We start from the raw sequence: 21161 nt of genomic DNA, 5'->3' as shown, positions 1-21161 counted from the left end.
TACTGCACCACTAGAAGAAACACCAAGAACATTTATCAAATGTTGGTTTCTAATATTTGTCCACCCATCTGATACAATGGATACCCCAGAATCCACCCACTCATGTGTAAAACGTGTCAAAGCTCTTTGAACCTTAGCTTTTTCTCTTTCTAATAACACTGTTCTAGCTTTCTCATAGTTGGGGGCCTTGTATCCTTTTGGGGCTTCATTGATGGCCTTTACCATGTCATGCCAATAGGGAGAGCGAAGCACATTGAATGGTACACCGCAAGCACAAAGAAAACGGACTATCTTTCCATCCACATCATCCCTCCCAGCAACATTAAGGAAATCCCCTATTGTTCTTCTACCTCCACAGGTTGCAGAAGTACCATGAGGAGATGGGCAACTACCAAATTTAGAGGTTGCACTTGATTCAGAATGAGTTTTTTGTTTCTTGTTTTTTGTTGTGCAGCCATCTCTATTTGGATGTATTTTCTTCTTTCTTCAGTTGAAATGTTTGGGCAAATTTGTACCCCCACAGAACCCTTTTTTTCATCACTGTCCAGCACCCCACAAAGATGCCTCCTCAGACGGGTATATGAACCCGTATATGGTTTTCCTCCATGACAACCATGAGGGCACACAAATTTGTAAGATCCACCACCCTTTCCCCCATCAAGTTTGGTCACATAGTTCCACAAGGGTGTTGATGTACCTTTCCCATCTTGTGCTTCAGTGTCCCCTTCAAGTTCATCCCCTTCCTCTTCAAACCCTTCCTCCTCATCATACATTGGGTCACTACTATTAGGACCAAGTTCATCCCCTTCCTCTTCCCCTCTATTCCTCACCCTTGCCATCATTAAAACCAAGAGTGGAATGATACATAGAAGCCAAAAGAACACCATCTTGGAATATGGATATAGGTGGTGGACCACCTGTAAATAAAGGAGCAAGTAGAAACAATGGGAAAGAGTAGGAGAGGGAGGAGAAAAATACAATTTTTTTTTCAAAAAAACAAGGGAGTTTGGGGTTTGAACTTACCTCTTTAGCTCTTGTAGATGAAGTCCTCCAAGCTCTTGCTCCAAGCTCCTCCTCCTTCTCCTAGCTCCTCCTTCTTCACTCCTCCAAGCTCTCCTCTCTTCTCCTCTCCTTTCCTCTCTTCTCTTCTCCTCTCCTCTCTTCTCTTCTCCAACTCTCATAAACTCAAAGTGAGAAAATGAGGAATGAATGGGAGCTTTATGCTTTTCATTCCTCACCTAAACTCACCCTAACCCACCCCCTCATGCTAAGTTAAGTTAACTTTTAAAAGAAATTAAAAAAAAATTAAGTTTTATTGGCTGCCCGCGCGGAAATTTCCGGAAGCGCTCCGAAGCACTCGGGAACCGTGCGCTTCCGGGCTCGAAGCGTGGCGCTTCCGGATGCCCGAAGCGCCCTCCGAACCGCGGATCCGGGGCAACGCAACCCAATTTCCAGGAATCGTTTCAAAATTTAGGAATCGCGCTTCAGAAAAACCGGAATCGCGCTTCGCCTGGAGGTTCCGGAACGCTTCCGTACGGGACGCGATTCCGGCTTAGGATCCGGGGGGGGGGGGCGATTCCTGCAACTATGCACAATACTCTACAAAAAGCTATCATTAACGGCTGAAAATAACATATGCAGAAAATGAAACAATCTCACAGCATTTCAAGAGAGTAACACCAGCAAGATATGGACCCCAAAGTCTTCCTTTATTAACCAGAAACAGATTTACAAGAGAGCTTCTTCAGTACAAGACTCACAGATCCAATGATCTGAAATGACCACCTAAGACCCTATATAAAGGAAATGATCCCAACGGCTAGTTCGAATGATCCATGTAGAAATGATCTCGACCGTTGATGAGGATCAAGACATCTCTTGATCTCATCCGTCAATTTATTCAATTAATTTTTTATTATTATTTTTTTAAATTTTTTAAATTATTTTTTATTATTATTTTTTTAATTTTTAAATTTTTTTTTTATTATTTATTATTTTATTTCATTTTTTTTTTTAATTTTTAAATTTCTTAATTTTTTATTTATTTTATTATTTTATTTCATTTTTTTTTTAAATGGATCATCGAACTAAGCCTTTGGAAACATCACCTAGGACCTAGGACTTAGGACTCACGACTCACGAGGGGTTTTAAAACATTTTCAACCCTCAAGACACATTTCATGATGACTTTTTAACAATTTACATCTCAAGGGGACAAACCCACTTAATACAGACCCTCACAAAACACCCAGTTCTGCAACACAACTATAATCTAGCAGATCAACACACTAGGATTCTCCTAAAGTTCTAATGACAAAATCCATCCCGGCTTTGGGGTCAGGTTTGAAGGAAAACTCTGCCGATCCATGGATCGGTGAGGCAAAAAACCTTCCGGGACGTAGATTACCACTAGAAAGTTAGGTCCACCTAGGCAATACACATACACGACTCATGTCTGCTAAGATTATTTACAATTCATACATGCACACTGGGTTTACAATCAAAATGATCAAGTTGCTGATGACTGCAGGATGGCACGGAAACGCTGATCAGGTGCTGCCCCTTTTTGCCAAGAAAAGGGTGGTGTACTGCATGGGTAGTTGACCAGTAGAGGTCAACAAGGCTTAAACGGAGAGATCGGGGATCAAAGTGACAGCCCCCGGTCTGAGCGTTGTCGTGTCAATTTGTGCGACAACAGTACCCAAAATTTGCAAAATTGAGAAATGCACTTAGCAGATTTTAATTAGAAGGGATATTACACATAGTTCCTTAGTCAGGAACATCTCGAAGAACAACATACTCTTTACCATAATCATTTCATTTCTAAATATTTACATCTGCGCAGACAATAAGTCGTAGTAATTAGATGAAATTCCCATATCATGTTATCTGCTAAGCCCTCAAGAGCCTGTCACTCTTTATGACTTCCATATGGTTACTGAACTGCAGTTCTCAATTTAACTATATATTTTAAAACAGAACTTACTATGTTATGATAATATTATTTTTTGACAAGAAATACCTTTGTCAGAAATCCATGACCAAAGACAGTTGTTGGAAGTTCTAGATTTGCAGACATTAACATTGCAGGCCAGTAAACTGCATGGAATCTTAATATGTCCTGCAAAAGAAAACAATCAATGAGAAATGTCTAACATATCAGCATAATATCTTATTTTCTATCCTTTCTGGCAGGCATTATAATGATAATATGCAATCAAACTGAAAGGCCTCTAATCCAGGCTTATAGTCAAAGGTGATTCAAGGCAGTGACTCCTGTGTAAATCTGGCTTGGGACATGTCCACAGTGAAAAAAGAAAGACTCTTTTTGTGTTATTTTAAAATTCATGGAATTCACAAACGGCTAAATTGAACTGTCAACTGCTCATTCATGTACCAGGTGAACTTGTATGCAGTCAACTGTTCATCTCTGTTCCAGGCAAAGTTCTTTCCAGCCTGTCAGTTGGTGAATTTGTATGCAGTATGATGTGTCATGAAACACACATCCATAGCCGTTATACTATTAAGGAAATTGACAAAAGGTGGATACCGATGATGGAAATACCTTCCCTATTAGATGCACAGATGCTGGCCACCCTCCTGCCACTGCTTTATCTAGCGTTGGTTCATTTTCATCTTTCAATAAAGCAGATAAGTACCTGCAAAAAGTAAACTCAAAGATTAGCAGTGAGGGTTTCCAGTATATAATTGGGAAGAATAAACTTTGCCAATCTACATTCGTTGTTCTTGAGTTCCAAATTTTATGTGCATACAATCAATACATTCGTTGTAAATGGAGAATTGAACAGATTATGTCCACAAAAAGACAAAAACAAAACCCTTTAAAGAAAGAAAACCATCAACATATTAATTTTGTTGGAGATCAAAACATCATTTTTGTTTGAAATTTGCATATGCAGACTTTACATTAAAAAAAAAAAAATCATAAACTGTAATATCTAAACATGATGTTTTTAGTTATAAATTGCAAACAATGCTCTCATTGATATGTAATGTCTACCAAGAATGACTAAAACCAACCAAAAACAACTCCATTTATATAGATGGCAAGTTTTCTTTTCCTTTCAAGAAAATTCATATTATACCATATTGGATATCCAAGAGACTTGCATCAAGTCTTACATCAAGGGCCTAAGGAGTTCTTGATGTAGCCTCTTCACCCTACCTAAGCAAGAAGAGCCAAATATGTTAGCTTTAGCCCCAAACTTTAAAGAAATCACATTTGTCCTTGAAATAGTTACAGTTTTGAATGGAGCAGCTACATCAGCTATGAAGGCTGAGATTCACCCTAAAGTAAAACTTAGTGGAGTCCATGTTGAATTTAGATAATTGACCACGCCTCTTCCATGGGAAAGAGAGACCTAACAACTGGAATGAACCTTAATGTTCTCTGTTAAATTGTATTCTTATCAAACTTTCTGGTAACAGTGTTCCCTTTCCTGAAGTAGATCAACAAAGCAGATTGAGCATTCTACTTGAATCCAGTCCTAGAAGGTCCAAGCCACCTTCAATTCCAAAAAACATGCTTCAGTGTCTCTAAATTCTGGTAAACAACAAATTGGCTGTTAATCAATCTGAAAATGAGATTTCAGAAACAAGCCAATCCTGCCTTCCAAATGGCCTGATATCTACAACCCTATCTATATCTGGTGTTCTGCAATATCCACCATCTATTGAATTTGTTTATCCCTTGAAAATTTAGTCTACTCTTACCACATAGCTTCTTGGTATCTGTTGTCGCCTAAAGTGTACACCTAAGGTGCAACACTCATCCCTACTCTCAGCATTGTGCCTTAGGTGTACACTTTAGGCGACAACAATATCAAAGCATTACTATAATTTTCCATAACTCCGATGCCAATCCTTCCAAATATGACTTGAATGTAAAGCTCCATTTTGAAATGTTAAAATTTTAAAAGAATATCTTGCATAGCACAATAAAGCATTTGTGTCTTTGGCTGGAACACAAAGCACAACATTGATTCCTCTCCATTCTAATCACTAGCGAGTGGAGTGTTACCCACCAAAAGTGGGTGACTGCATAGGAGAAATTCTTCTCCCATGATCTCTTCCAGCTAATAGCCAGTAGCCCCTAGCAGCCACTAGTAGCCAATGATGATGTGGCATTCAGTTCTCTGCCACTTGCATCAGTCATATGTTCCCTTGCCCATTTGGCAAGAGCGGACATTGGAAGGTGGGTTTCCGATCAAAACATACTTTATTCATTTTGCCGGGTGCTTATGTTTGTTTCTATTTTGGGAATTTGGCATGGAATATGGGGTAACCTGGAAGGAAGAGGGGTTTTGACTATCATCTTGTTCCCTCACCTTAAATTGGCGGTTAATTTTTCATCCTAGTCTAGTGGGACCTCCCCTAATGGCCCAATGGGTATAGGAGGGGCACTACTTGGGATTCGGGAAACCCCGATTAACATAGCATAGTCTTGTTAGTTTCTGTAGCATCGGATGTGTTCTAGCCACAAAATTCGGCGGAGTAGCTAGAATACATGAGATCTCCAAAACCCATAAATCATTTCAGCAAATTCCACCTAGAAATGACTTAATTAGATTGTTAACATATTTTTTTAATGTTTCCTAAGTTTAAACTTAGGAAAACTGGTTAATTAATCAGAATTTATTAAGTCAAGGTGAGAATAGTCTAGAAATCACACGGATCGACTTCAAGATGATCCTAGCCCTTGATTAAGTTTTAATCTTGGTCATTGGTGCTCCAACATAGGATTATAAAAAGAAGTCGATGGGCACTTGGAGAATACACATAAACAATTTGATTTCCTTGGCAGATTGATTTCTAGAGAGCAGCAGTAGTTGTCGGAGATCTAGAGATCGAAGCAAAGACAGTGAGGGGCAGGGACAGTGATCCGGAGGAAGGTTTCCAGATCCGAAGAGGCTGCAACGATGCCAAGTTATTCCTAGTGGGGCAGCGCAGAGGACTGTGCAGTTTCTTCAGAAGAGCAACTCGATTTAGCCAGAGGAAAATTCGTTTTCAGTTCCAGAGGCCAAGCAGAGGGTCCAGAGTGTCAAAGAAGCGAATTCCTCAACAGAGATAGGAAGAACGACTTCATCAGAGGATGTTCAGTGGCAAGATGTCAAAGGGTCTACGCAGAGCAACGTAGAGGCTGGCGTAGAGGGTCCAGGAGGACGAGTTTTTGAAGAGAAGTTGTGTCAGAATTGCATGTGGAAGAAGGGTAATTCCCTTACATAATTTTGGCCAGATTATCTTATTGTTTGGATTACCAGTTGGGCATCCATAGATTGTATTCAGAATTTCACTATTGCATAATAATAAAACCCTCAATTGTTGCATCGGCTTTCCCACATTGGGTTTTTCCGGGAACAAGTATCCAAAAATAACGGTGTCACTTTTATTGTCTCTGTGTGCTAGTATTTTCTCAGTTTCCAGCGCTATTATTTCCACATTGTTCTATTTGTAAAAGTTGTAGTGTGACTTATTTGATATTTGTCGTAGTAGATAAATTGTTAAAATAATTAACAATTAGAAAAATAAATTACAGTTGCTGCAATAGGATTTTAGTTTTGGATTGTCGTAGCAGATAAATTGTTAAAATAATTAACAATTAGAAAAATAAATTACAGTCGTTGCAATAGGATTTTAGTTTTGGAATTTTCACATGGTATCAGAGCCTGAGTGATCAGCCAGAAAACTCAGAAACTGAGGAGAAAATTTCGTTGCTCATGTGAAAATTCGAAAACCCGAATCCTATTGCAACAACTAGAAATAATTCTTCTAATTGTTAAATTAATTTTTAACAATTTATTTAATGTTTTCTACAGCAAATACTTAATCAAAAACACTACAAACTACACAAAGAAACAGTGGAAGAAATAAACATTGGAAGAAATACTAGCACACACACATAAAATGACACAGTGATTCTTGGACCAGTGTCCCCAGAAAAACCCAACTTGGGAAAAACAGTGCAGCAATTGAGGATTTTATTATTATGAAGCAATGAAATCTGAGTACATCTATGGATGCCCAATTGGAAATCCAAACAGCAAGAAAATATGAGTAAAATACTGAAGGGAATTACCCTTCTCCCACAGGCAATCTCTGGCAGGACTTTCCCTATCAAAACTCAACCTCCTGGAGCACCGTTTCAGTGTCTACGCTGCCCTGCGTAGTTGGCTGGATAGCTTACTCTAGAGTCTAGACTGGGCTCAAATGAAATCGTTCTGCCTCTGGAAGCTAAGAAAACCGTTTCTTTGACCCTCTGGGACTCCTTCCCGGACTTTGGAACTGAGAACGAATTTTTCTCTTCTCCAAATCAATTTTCCTGACTGAAGCACTATGCAATCCCTTTGTGCTGCCTCTCTGGGATAATTCAACTCACTTGCTACTGCCTCCCTGCATCTAGAAAATATTTCCTCTGGCTCACTGTCTCTGCCCCTCAATCACTGCTTCGATCTCACTGGCTCTCTCTCCAACAATTGACTGCTGCTACTCTGGAAATCGATCTGCTCATGAAATTGAACTGCTCAGGTGATTTCTCCAAGCCCCATTAACTTCTTCTTATAACCCTCTATTGAGACTTCAACGGTCAAGATTAGATCTTAATCGATGGCTAGGATTATCTTGAAGTCGATCCGTGTGAGTTTCTAGAACATTCACACCTTAACTTAATTAATTCTGATTAATTAGTCATGTTCCCTAAGTTTAGACTTAGGAAATATTTAAAAAATGATTAATAATCTAATTAAGTCATTTCTAGGTGGAATTTCAAGAAACGATTTCTGGGTTTTGGAGATCTCATGCATTCTAGCCTCTCCACAAAACTTTAAGGCTAGAACACATCCAATGCTACAAAAACTAACTGTTAATCTAAGTTGTCATTGATGTCAATATGACAGTAGCCGGGATGGCAAATATTCTTGAGATGCAACAATGTCATTGATGAAGATGCCAAGTCACTAATGAAGAAGTGCCAAGTGTGCCTTGACGATTTGGGAGCTCTTGATGACCTATGTGATGAATGCCCTTACCTTTGATGGTCTTGATAATGGAAGACTATATGATGATAATGGAAGACTATACGATGATGATGAAAGACTACATGTTGCATATGATTGATAACACATCACTATCTTGGGGACATGATGACATTTATGAGCCTAGGAGCCTTGATGAAGAAACCAAACAAAAGTAAGCTCATCCATGAGAAGCCCATCCATGAAAAATGTTGATGTCCTATATTTCTACACTAAATAATGACCAGTCACATTAAAAATTATTTTTCACCTCCTTAGAGGCAGAATCTTTCCATGAGACCTACACCATCTTTTAGAGCATAATTTTGCCTTTCCAATGAGCTATTACACAGCCCAAAACTCCAAGCGGTTTGAAAGTTATGAATTTTTGAAGTTAATTTATTAAATCTGGACATGGAGCCGACCTGAGCAGCCTACACAAGTCGGCCTCCAAACAGAGGATGTGACTGTTCATTTCAAGGATGGAAAAGGTATATATAGAGAGACTCGGACCTCTGTTTTCCTCAAGTAATTTCGGTGAAAATACAGAGAAAAGGGACAGAACAGCTAGGAGGCCGAGGAGAAAGCTCAAGGACGAAAAGGAAGGAGCTATTCTGAAATTCTTTGTTTGGGCTTAAATATAATACAAAACCGCACTGCAATTTCTGTGAAATAATTAGAAAACAGTGACATATTTATTCTTGGATCTGTAGCTCACTATTACATTACCTCGGATTTGTGGTGAGTTAAACTTGTGGGCAGTCATAACAGCTCGGTCAGTCTCTTGTGTGCTATTTAAGAAACTCAGATCTGCTGTTACAAGGCTCAAAACTGTGGAAGGATATCTTTTAAGCTCAGAAACTCAGTCTATGTAGCAGTATAAACTTGTGTGAAGGCTAATGGAGCACAGACCTGTGATGGACTGTCACCTTTAGAAGCTTGCACAACAAACATTCACCTGGAAGCTCCTACACCTGTGCATCTATAGTTTCACTTTCTCAAAACTATGATAAAAGGCTCAATTTGCAGATCCTGGACTAGTGAACAAACAATTTTTTGAGGCTTGGATTGCAGCCCTTGTTGAAGATTAGAATCTTGGTCTTCTTGAAGAAGTGTTGGCTTCAGACCTAGCTGTGAAGAAGTATTTGAAGAAATCGGATTGCAGAAGGACAGTTCTGTGGAGAAAATAAGAGGCCCAGGTTTAGGATTCAGACTTGTTGGATATTCTTTGTTACCTTACCTAACCATAGATATTTCAGACTTAGCACCTATACATCAGATCCCCACCTGTGGAGAAGTTGCAACCTTAAGGACAGTCACTTTAATGAGCTCAAACCTGTAGCAATGCAGTGGTGCAGTAATCCATGATATTGGAGAGTGAATACCACTGTCACGAGGCTGCTAAGTGTGTCCTAGAACAGTCATTTTGAAGAACGCTAAGGGACTATGTGAGGACTTGGTGGAGAAGAATCGTTATGTAAATGCAGTGTTATTGAAGTGTTCCTAGAAGATTTCTGGAACAGTCTTGAAGTCTATTTTTAAAGCAGACATTGGACCAGACCTAGAAGTGTTTTTAAAGAGATTTTGGACCATCTTCAAAAGTTTTCTCTTGGAGCACCGTTGAAGACACTTTGTGAAGATATCCTTGAGCATACCTTGGAGAGTACTTTGGAGCAGACATCTTAAGACAGTTTGGGCTTTGCTTGACACATCACCAAAGAATTATTGAAGGATCTTTGAAGTCTTGCTAAAACAACATATTGAAGATTCGTAGAGATTCTTGGAGACCATGATGCATTAGCCATCATGAGGCGACCTTGAATATTTTGTTTGGGTGAGATGAAGAGCAGTGGTGACACCTTCTATAAGACAAGGTTGTCATTGATGATGGAGCATGGAAGACTACAATGAAGCTGAAGATTGACAGGGCTCAGTGAAGAAGATTTTGGGAGTTGTGAGTTACTACCAAACATATCTTGACGAAATATTGCAGTGGGTTGGAGCCCAAGAGGTTGGAGCCTCAAAAAGACAAGGTTGGTGCCTTGGAGGATAGGGTTGGAACCCTAGAGGATTGTTCTCAAGAAACCAGGTCGGAGCCTGTACCAGAGAAGGGTTGGGCCCAAGGGTTGCAGCCTCTAAACACAAGGTTGGTGCCTTAAGAAGATAGGGTCGGTGCCCTAGAGGTCGGAGCCTCACAAAAGTCCAAGTTGGTGCTTGGCAACAGGTTGGAGCTTGGGAGATTGAAGATCGGTGTCTTCATCTAGGGTTGGAGCCCTATATACATTGTACTTGATTTATTCTGAAAAAGAAATTAATAAAAGAATTTATTCTTATTGTTCATTTTGTGTTCTGAATATAAGTGATCTAACTGGTAAAACTTTAAAAGTAACAATTGAAAAGAAATATTGATTCACCCCCCCCCAGTATGTCCAACACTAACTCCCTCTTAGCGAGGAATGTGTTCTAGTGCTCTACAACGCATCCTGTGACAGCACTCTATCTCTGCATCATCTCCTGTCACACTGTTGGTGTTTGAATGTTGCTGCCCACCAACCACTGCGCAACTCTGATATACGTTGCATTTGTGTTGCTGCTAACTTTGTTGCCAACACTGCATTTGCACTACAACTCCCTCTCCATTTGTTGTTGTTGTAACTGCAACATCTGCAACTGAAAAGCATTCAAAATACTGAATCAACTGTGATTAATATGATGCATTTGTCTCCGGAGTCTCTGACTGTTGCTAGTATCTGCATTGTTACTAAGGCATCTACGGTGCTGCTGACGCTACACTGTGTCACCTACACTACTGCCAACTCTGCACTGCGCTCCCAGCATCTCACTGCAACTAGACTCTGCATCTATCACTCTGGCATCTGACTGCATCTACTGCCACTGATCCATCCTGCTACTGAATATTATGGGCCCCCGTAGCAAGGTATTGATCCAAGAGGTGGATAGTCAAGGATCCTACCCAATTGTAACACTCTGGGGCTACAGCACCAAATCACCCCACTTGACTCTTGGGGGCATATCAGCGAACATGGTGAAGACTTCCTCGAACTTGGAGAACAACCTATTGATCTCTACTGATGTTGCCTATTGGTCCTGCTTCTCCTCTTTGTCCTTCTTCCTGAGAGGACACTAGGTGTTGTAGTGACCAAGCTCACCACATCTGAAGCCTTGACGTTTCACATGTCCTTCTTCTTATTTCGCTGCTCCCCCTGTCCCTGATTGGAACCCTTCGATGCGAAGGCCACATTCTCCTCCTCCTTCACCTACTTCGATCCGTTGCTACTGCCACTGATGGAGCTCTTCACTAGAGCTCGTCTCAACTCGACCTGCTGCAAATCGGCCCACATCCTGTCCCACCTTGGCAAGGTGTCTCTGCGCAAGATACTTTGGACAAACACTTGTCACTCCTTTGAGACACTGTTGAGTGCCAATTGCACTAGCTCTGTGGGTCGAGGTGTTGCCCAACGTTGGTCCAGGATCTCCTGAATCCTGGTGAGGAAGGGGTCTATGCCTTCCCTTTTCTGCATCCTGGTACATCTCAGCTTCTCCTCTAAGTACATCTTCCGCTGCTCGAAAGTGCCCTGGTACAGCGTGGTGAGAGTCTCCCACATTTCTCTAGTAGTCCCTTTGCCAGCTATGTGTGAAACAATGTGATCCCGAACACCATCAAGGATCAACCTCTTCGCCCACGCCATCTCCTTTCTATACTCCTTTAGCTGATCTGCATCCGTGGGGATAGCTACCACTGCATCTATGAATGGCTTCAGGCCATATTCATCCAGAAGGAAGGACATCCTTGCCTTCTAAATGACATAGTTGGAAGCACCATCCAACCTGTCCTGATCTCGAAGTCCAGCAGTGGCCATCTCAAACAATGTCAAAAATCTCCTCTTCCCTTCTGCTTAGCTGTTGCTTAGTGATTCACACTCCCTTCTGGAGTGAGAAACTCTGCACACAACGACTGTTGATTTGCAAGGGAAATCGAACTTCTTGAGACTAGAAGTTCCCTGGGGAAAATTTTCCCTCAGTGTGTACTCTTCTTTCATCCCACGCTAGTTCTGCTCTAGCAAACTGCTGCAAAACTACTTCATCCAGCTAGAGATCTATTCTGCGAAAAATACAGGGTTTCTCCATCTTCCTCTAGAATCCCTCGATCTAGAGAGATCGAACATTTTTGTCTCACACTCAGAAAAATCGAATCTCCTCAAGAAATTCGGCCTCTTGGCCAAGGTGATTGCGTTGCCTCTGGGGTTTCGATCTGCTGCTCACACTGAACAGTGAAAATCCCACTTCCTTCGTTACTGAGCTCTTTGGTTGATCATCTGCACTTTGATACCATGTGAAAATTCGAAAACCCGAATCCTATTGCAGCAACTAGAAATAATTCTCCTAATTGTTAAATAAATTTCTAACAATTTATTTACTATTTGCTACAGCAAATACTGAATCAAACACACTGCAACCTACACAAATAAATTGCGGAAGAAATAAACGATAGAAGAAATACTAGCACACACACATAAAATGACACAATGATTTTTTGACCAATGTCCCCAGAAAAGCCCAACTTGGGAAAATCAGTGCAACAGCTAAGGATTTTAGTATTATGCAAAAGTGAAATCTGTGTACGCCTATGGATGCCCAACTGGCAATCCAAACACCAAGAAAATCTTAGTAAAATACTGAAGCGAATTACCCTTCTCCTGCAGGCAATCTCTGGTAGATGCAGAGGGAAGGAGGGTTGATGCTGAGTTTCAGATTGTGCTGGAGAGGGTTTCGTGGGGCAGAATTTTTGAATATCTACTTCCGAATAGAGAGGTACTACTGTCGGGTTATTTTTTCTCTGTTGGGTGAGCCAGTTTGGCACCCAATTGTACTCAAGGAAAAGCTGCATAATAATAAAACCCTCAGAACTGTTGCACCAGTTTTCCCAGTTTGGGTTTTTCCAAGGACGTTTGTCCAAAAATAACAATGTCACTTATGTGTTGGTCTATTTCATTCAGTTGTTGATCTGTAGATGGTTGAGACTGTATTGTGCTTGTTGACCACTACGTGTCAACTACCCATAGCAGTACACCCCCTTTTCTTCGCAAAAAGGAATAGCGCTTGATCGACATGTCTGTGCCATTCGACAGTCATCGTCGACTTGATCATATTATGTTGTAAACCCAGTCTGCATGTGTGAATTGTAAATAATCTTAGCATATATGAGTCATGTATGTAAATTGCCTAGGTGGACCTAACTTTCTAGTGATAATCTACGTTCCGAAAGGTTTTTTGTCTCACCGATCCATGATCGGCAGAGTTTTCCTTCAGCCTAACCCCAAAGCCGGAATGGATTTTATCATTAGAATCTTAGGAGAATCCTAGTGTGTTAATCTGCTAGATTATAGTTGTGTCGCAGAACTGGGTGGTTTATGAGGGTCTATGTCAAATGGGTTTTCCCCCTTGAGATGTAAAGTTGTAAAAGTCATGATGTAAAGTGTCTTGAGGGTTAGAAAATGTTTTAATCCCCTCATAAAGTCCTAGGTCCTAGGTCCTAGGTCATTTTTTCCAAAGGCTAAGTTCGAGGATCCATTTAAAAATAAATTTAAAAAAATTAAAAAATAACTAAAAAATAAAAAATAAAAAAATAAATTAAAATTTAAAAAAATAAAATAAAATAATAAAATAACATAAAAAACTTAAAAAATAATAAAATAATAATATTTTGAGTAAATAAATGCAGAATTTCGATTTTTTAATGCATTAAAAATTCAACGGATGAGATTAAGAGATGTCTTGATCCTCATCGACGATCGAAATCATTTTAACATGGATCACTCGAACTAGCCGTTGGGAATTTTTGCTTTAAATAGGGTGCTAGGGGTCATTTGAGATCATTCGATTTGTGAGTCTTGTCCTAAAGAAAGCTCTCCTGTAAACTTTTTCTGGTGCTAATAAAGAAAGACTTTGGGGTTGAAATCTTGCTGGTGTTACTCTCTTGAAATGTTGTGAGCTATTTTATTTTCTGCATATTTTAATTTTCAGCCATTAATAACAGCTTATTGTAGAGTATTGTTGAACACAGGTATCTTGTTCACTTGCTAGGGCTTGAATGGTATTAGAATTTCTGAAGTAATGGCAGGTATCTCCATTGCATCTGAGATCTAGTACTGTTTTTCTCTCTTTATTGATGGTTGAAGTGAGCTATGCAGGAAACCCTTATTGAAGAAGATCAATGGGCGTTTGGGGAAGTTCTCAGCTGAACCAGCGAACTCCCGCAAGCATTCTCTTGCAGAGCCCAGCCAGTTTTGATCCTGGGTTTATCATTTAAGTTTGTTTTTCTGCATTGCATGAGAGATTTCTGAAGTTTTTCATAGTAAATATGAAATTTTGATAATATTATTGCTGATTATTGATAAATCTGGTTGTTTAAGAGTCAAAAGTTGTAAACATTGTTTAGCTGATCTAGGGTTTTAATTTTGTTTTATGCACATATCATTTTTGGGCTTCATTTTCTTTTGCAGATTGCAGGTACAGGGTTTGAGAAATTTTTCAAGATTTCCGCCAAGCAATCGGGAGCAGGAAAGATTAAAAATTTTGATCAAGTCACTGGATTACAGTCACTACCATTAACTTCTGCTACCACGTGAATCCATCCCTCTCCGTTGCTGCTTCTTCTCAACCCGCATTTCCTTCTGGCATTCTCAGCCACCACCCATTCCATCACCCGCACAGTCCATTTCAACACATCTCTCACGTAGTCATCTCTGCCATCCTCACGCAGTATATTTTGTCCCACAACCTCAACGTTCTCATCCCTGTCGTCGTTTCTCGGTGCTCCACGGATCTGCAAACCTTTTTATAATCCTCAGCTGGCATTTCCTTGCTTCCAACGCAGTTTACCAACCCTTCACGCACATCATTGCCTTCTTCCTGTACGATGCCTCTGCAACTCATCCTTCTCTGCTGCGTCCTCAGGTTGTCGTCCATACCACACGCTATCTTTCTCATTTACGCAGCAGCACTCAAAAACGCAGTCACTTCTCGGGCCAGCAACCAGAAGCTGAAGTCCCATCCACGCAGTTTCACCTGCGTCTTCTCCATCACCTGCACAGGAAGCTCCATTCTTCATTATTGGACCTGCACTACAAACATTCGAAGCTCTTCTTCCTGCGTCCGTCCAGCCTCAACCATAAGCACCTGCAAACCTCTCCGTCCGCCGTCGAAAAGCATTCCGCCGTCTGACAGTAAGAACGCGTTCTCTTTGTGTATACGGGCCAGCCTTATTTCATGCGTTGAATGGTAATATTAGTTTAGGTTTCGATAGTCATTTTATTTCATGGTTAGGAATTAACGTAGGTTGATTTTTTTTAATAGATTTAAGTTGTTCAGTTTTGATTAGATTTACGTTTCTGTTAGATTTAGCTTATGATTAGATTTTAATGTAAGGTTTTGTTTTAAAAAATATAAAAAAGTCCCTTTAGTTAGGGTTTTGGTTCTATTTTTGTTTAATTTTTTTTTAGAACTAAAACTTTAGTTTTAGTTTAGATTTAAGTCTTAAGTTTTTCTTTTAAATATAACAATAAAAATTTATAAAAATTATAAAATTATAAAAAAGGGAGTTTCTTTTCTTTTAAAGTGTAGATTTTGATATTATTTAGATTTTTAGGTTTCATTTAGTTTTAATTTTTGTTTTATCTGAAAATCATAAAAATATTTTGGAAATTTCTTTGCCAGTTTGAGTCTTAGCTCAGGAATTTGTTACTTTTTATCTCTCCTGCTGAGGCTAAAGTTTTGACGTGGAATTAATGTTTATCATTTTTTTTAGCATGCTTGAATGATCATTTTGAAGATTAGCTACATGAATGTGATATCTGGTTAGCATTTAAAATTACATAGTTGTGTATCAAACTTTATCTTTCGAAATTTTAAATTGCTGGAGTATCATTAAGCCGTTAAGCATTTTCTTGCATTTGATAAAAGTTAATCTTCGCTCGAGTTATTTGAATTTAAATGATTGCTCTACATGGTTTACATTTCTGCAACATTTAGTAAGTAATCATTTAAACATTAACTTCATAAGGCACTGGTCTATTTATTTAACAAATCAATTGAGTGCTTGTTTCCTCGTGTCTCCCAACCCAACTATTTCACAGTTGGTAAATCATTTTCCCATAGGGTCTACCCCCCTTAGCCGCGGGAAACAAGCTTAAACGGAGAGATTGGGGATCAGAGTGACAGCCACTGATCTGAGCGTTGCCGTGACAATCTGTGCGACAACATTTTTTGGCGTCGTTGCAAGGGATAGACTCTAGAGTTTTTTCTGTCCTTGGTTCTTTCATTTCCAGCTTTTTCGTGTTTCACTTCTTGTCCAGGTGGCAACTCCACTTCATATATTATCTTCAAGAGTGTATACTAGAAGACATCCAAGCAGTCTGTGCAATCCTGCTCCTGATCAGGAAAGGACCCTCAGGGTACGATAACACAAACTCTCTTCTTGTACACTTCTTATTAACCTCGGACAAGAAGCCCTCTCTGATATCCATTTGCTCTTTACTAGTCCAGTTCGGCACGACATCATGGATATGTATGCCCCTTTCAATTTTTCTAACATTCCAGGGTATCCCAATGATCTTCCATCAGTTGGGATAGATAAGTTGCCTAGCTTTCAAGGAGATAATGCGATTAGTGCAAATTCGCATCTGAGAGATTTTAGTATATGGATGGCTAAGTACGCAAGGTCTCCTGATTTCGATCATGAAGATGTTAGAATGACTCTTTTTATTTTAACCTTGGGGGGTGATGCTCATGAATGGTTTACTGAAAAGCCTCAGAATTCATTTGATTCCTTAGAATCGATCATTAATGCCTTTAAAGAAAAATATGGAGATAAGAGAGAAGGAAGACACCTCGTAAAAGCTATTTGCATAATAAAAAAGAGAGAGAATGAAACTGTTGACGAATTTAATAAAAGGTTTAATGGTATTGTTAGAGAATTAGCTCAAGACTATTAACCTACAGACAAATCTCTCCAAGATTTTTATATTGATGCCTTTAGTCCTGAGCCATCTTATGAATTAAGGCGTGCTAGGTTTAATGATTATAGAGATTGCCAAGCCTTGGCTATAGAGCTTGAAAAGGACAAGGCAGCATCTGGAAAGTCTGAGATCCCAGGTTTTGATAGGGCTGCTACAAAACTAAAGGAACCTAAAGGAAAAGCAGTTCAAGAACTTAAAAGTGAACTTGTTCTCAAATTGCTTCAAAATATTGAAACCATGGAAATTAATCATAATAAGGAGATAGCTACTTTGCAGAATAGGTTGATCCAAATGGAAAGAGCACAAACTCAAAATTTTCAACCTCGAAATAATAATAATAGAAATAACAATTGGCAAAAGAAGGGTCAATCTAGTGAGCAAAGACCTCCTAATCCGCTAACTAATTTGGTTGATAATGCTCCTCCTTACTGTCGGGTTTGCGATGCTCTTCATGAAGAGGCCACTTGTCCCATCGTTAGAAGAATTTTAGATAATGGGATGTTTGGGGCAGGTGATCAAATAAATGTCGTAGGTAACAAGTTTCCTTTGTCTATGGATGATTGGATAGAGGTCAAGGAAAATAGTCGTGATGTTATGAATCCTTCATCAGCTTTTAATATAAATAACCTTGAAAATGAAGATGACATTTTGGCTAGGTTATATGGTGAAAAACCCTCTCCCGAGCAAATCTTGGAGATTGCTAGAGATAAAGGTTTGACATACCAGAGAAGGGATAAAGATCAAAGCGGGAATCAAATTCCCCCTCGAACTTTTAACCCTGGTATAAACTCTGGATTAGATGTCGATTTGGGAAGTTGGTTTAACAATGCAAAAATCTGGGTTCCTGTCTCCGAGATTGCTAAAATCCCTTCCCAAAGAGACAAGTTACTAAAAGCTATTCAAGGTTCTCAAGTAAACACTTCTCAACAGAAGACTCGAGAAGTTGACTATCACGATGCTCCCATATATTTGCAAAGCTTAGATGCTGATAACAAAGATCACCAGCCTTTCTTTATCACCTTGTTAGTTAATGGATATAAATTGAATAATTGCATGTTGGATTCTGGTGCATCAGCTTGTGTAATGACTAAAAGTGTCATGGAACAACTTAACTTAAGAGTTTCTAGACCTTACTATAACATATGTGCCATGGATTCTAAGAAAATTGAAGTGCATGGTTTAATCAAAGATTTGCAAGTTCATCTATCAGTTTACCCAGACATCATGATTGTCATGGATATTGTTGTTGTGGATGTGCCTGATGCCTGGGGTATGCTGTTATCCAGAAAGTGGGCCTCTGATCTAGGAGGAAGTATTCAAATGAATTGGTCATATGCTATGATTCCTTCTCCTAGGGGTGATGGTTTTGTAAGACTAAATAGAGAGCCCGAAAGAAAATTTCATGTCGAAGATCCTAAGAGACCTCACAACGAGATAATCAAAGAGCAATCTGACATTGGGAACTATGCCATCATGTCTAATTTCATAATTCCTCCCGATGATAAGATTAAGGATCTCAAGGATAAAGTTTGGTATATGTACTTCGATGGTGCATCGTCTAGGCATGGTAAAGGTGCTGGAATAGTGCTTAAATCTCCCCTTGATCACATTTTCAAGTTTGCCTATCGATTAGAATTTGAAGCAACCAACAATGTCGCTGAATATGAGGCTATATTGTTGGGGCTTGAATTGGCAAAATCTTTGAAGATTAAGTTGCTTAGCATTAAGGGGGATTCTGATTTAGTTATCATGCAGCTTAAAAATAAATTCACATGCAAAAATCAAAGACTAAGGAATTATCGAAATGCTGTGTGGGATACTATGGAGCACTTTGATGCTCTTGACCTCAAAGCTATCCCAAGAGAAAAAAATAGTTTAGCAGATGAACTTGCCGTAGCTGCTACTACTTTCCAGTTATCTAATGAGCTAATTAATGATAAGATCAAAATGGAAGTAATATTTAGACCATCTGTTCCAGATAACTCAGAGCATTGGCAGGTCTTCAATGATGAAAAGCAAGTCATTCGTTTTCTTAATAGTTTGGATGAGTTTGAGGATTTCCGGATAGATTCTGAGGAGGATGGATCTTTAAATCATGAGCATATCATAAATCCTACTCCTAGGAATGTGGTTGCCTTAGAGCAACATTTTGATCGGCATGATGCCACGAAGTTGAGAGAAGAAAATAAGATGGACCCAGGTGAATATCTCGAGATAAACATTGGTACTTCTGAAAATCCAAAGATTGTTAAAATTGGTAGAGGTACTAGTGTGGAGGAAAGAAAAAAATTAACTAATTTACTTCGAGAATATCGAGATGTTTTAGCTTTTTCTTATGATGAATTAAAGGGCTATAGGGAAGATGTCATGGAACATACTATCCCCTTAAAAGATGAAAATGCTAAACCCTTTTGCGAGAAACTTAGGCAAATTAATCCTAAATTAGCCCCTTTAGTTTAGAAAGAACTTGGGAAAATGCTTGCAGCAGGAATTATCTCTCAAACAAGGCATTCAACATGGTGTTCAAATCTGGTGATTGTTAGGAAAAAGAACGATACGATAAGGCTTTGTGTCGATTTTCGAAACCTTAATCTAGCATGCAAGAAAGATAATTACCCTTTGCCAAACATGGAGACTTTGTTGCAAAGAGCAACCGGTTCTGGAATGATGTCGTTGCTAGATGGTTTTTCTGGATACAATCAGGTATGGGTTAAAAAGGAAGATCGTCATAAAACCACATTCACCACACCATGGGGTACCTTTGAATACATCAGAATGTCGTTTGGATTAACCAACGCTGGGCTACATTCCAAAGGGCTATGGATTATGCCTTCAAAGGGTTAATCGGGAAATTTATTGAAATTTACCAAGATGATCGTACTATTTTTTCTAAAGATGGTATCAGTCATGTAAATCATCTTAGGTAGGTTTTCGCTAGATGTAGAGAGTACGGGATTTCTTTGAATCCAGCTAAGTCTGTTTTTGGAGTAACAGAAGGGAAATTACTTGGCCATATCATTTCTAAGGATGGAATCAAGATTGATCCTGAAAGAATTGAAGCAATCCAAAAGATTCTTGTCCCTCATAATCTTATATCCCTTCAGTCTTTCCTTGGAAAGACAAATTTTATTAGAAGGTTTATTCCAAATTACGCAGAAATAGCTAAGCCTATTCAAAGTCTTCTAAAGAAAGATGCAAAATTTGTTTGGCAAGAAGACAGCAAAAAGGCTTTTCAAGAAATCAAATGCGCTATTGCAAGAGCTCCTGTCTTAGTTAGTCCCGATTATTCCAAGGATTTCATGGTTTTTTCTTTCGCTTCCGAAGATACCATTGCTGGTGTCCTGCTACAAAAGAATAAAGATGGTCACGAGCAGCCTATCGCTTTCATGAGTAGAGCGCTTCAAAATTCCGAATTGAAGTACAATACCATGGAAAAGCAGGCTTATGCCTTGGTCAAGTCTCTTAAGCACTTCAAAACTTATGTGGGTTATTCTAAAATCATTGCTTTCGTCCCACATTCTGTTATTAAAGATATATTAACTCAAACCGATTGCTTAGGAACTCGCGCTAGGTGGGTCACTAAAATACAAGAATATGATTTAGAAATCAAACCCACCAAGCTAGTCAAAGGCCAAGGTTTGGCTCAAATGTTGACTGAAGGTAACGAAAAGACTCTTGGTTTGTTTTGTCTTAGCAATCTATCTTCGCCGGAGTTGCAAAGATTAAGAGAGCATGAGTGGTACAAGGACATAGTTTATTACTTGATGAATCTTGCATGTCCTAACCATTTAGTTGCTCATAAGAGAAGGGCTCTTAGACTGAAAGCCACTAAGTATTGCCTTATGAAGGATGGCCTTGGATGGAGAAATCCTGATGGCATAGTGCTTAGGTGTGTTGATGACGTTGAGTCCAAGAAATTAATCTCTGAGTTTCATTCAAGATTTTGTGGTGGTCATTATGCTTCTAGAACTACCGCCCACAAAATCCTGAGAGCTGGTTATTATTGGCCTTTAATTTTTTTTGATGTGCACAAGTTTGTTAGAGCTTGTCAAGCCTGTCAACTATTCACTGGGAAACAGAAGCTTGCTGCCCT

The 21161-nt window shown here is 39.3% G+C and overlaps 1 protein-coding gene across 5 annotated transcripts in view; it reads right to left on the bottom strand.

Moving 5' to 3' along the window:
• LOC149262811 (methionine--tRNA ligase, chloroplastic/mitochondrial-like) overlaps window positions 1-21161 on the bottom strand; it is a 440349-nt gene that overhangs the window by 275619 nt on the left and 143569 nt on the right. For all 5 annotated transcript variants that reach the window (XR_016259204.1, XM_089425277.1, XM_089425282.1 and 2 more), the window contains 2 exons: window positions 3566-3659; window positions 3023-3121 (listed from right to left, as the gene is read on the bottom strand). Coding sequence is in view for 4 of the 5 variants with exons in the window: in XM_089425277.1 (XP_089281403.1) it covers window positions 3023-3121; window positions 3566-3659 (193 nt within the window). In the remaining variant the exon portion in view is untranslated. The remainder of the gene's footprint in view (window positions 1-3022; window positions 3122-3565; window positions 3660-21161) is intronic.

This window comes from Pinus tabuliformis, chromosome 6 (assembly GCF_031772625.1).
Source record: "Pinus tabuliformis cultivar Carrire ecotype Pingquan chromosome 6, CPIR1, whole genome shotgun sequence".
Taxonomy (NCBI): domain Eukaryota; kingdom Viridiplantae; phylum Streptophyta; class Pinopsida; order Pinales; family Pinaceae; genus Pinus; species Pinus tabuliformis.
Note: the sequence above shows the minus strand (reverse complement) of the source record. Positions and strands in the feature narration are given on the sequence as shown.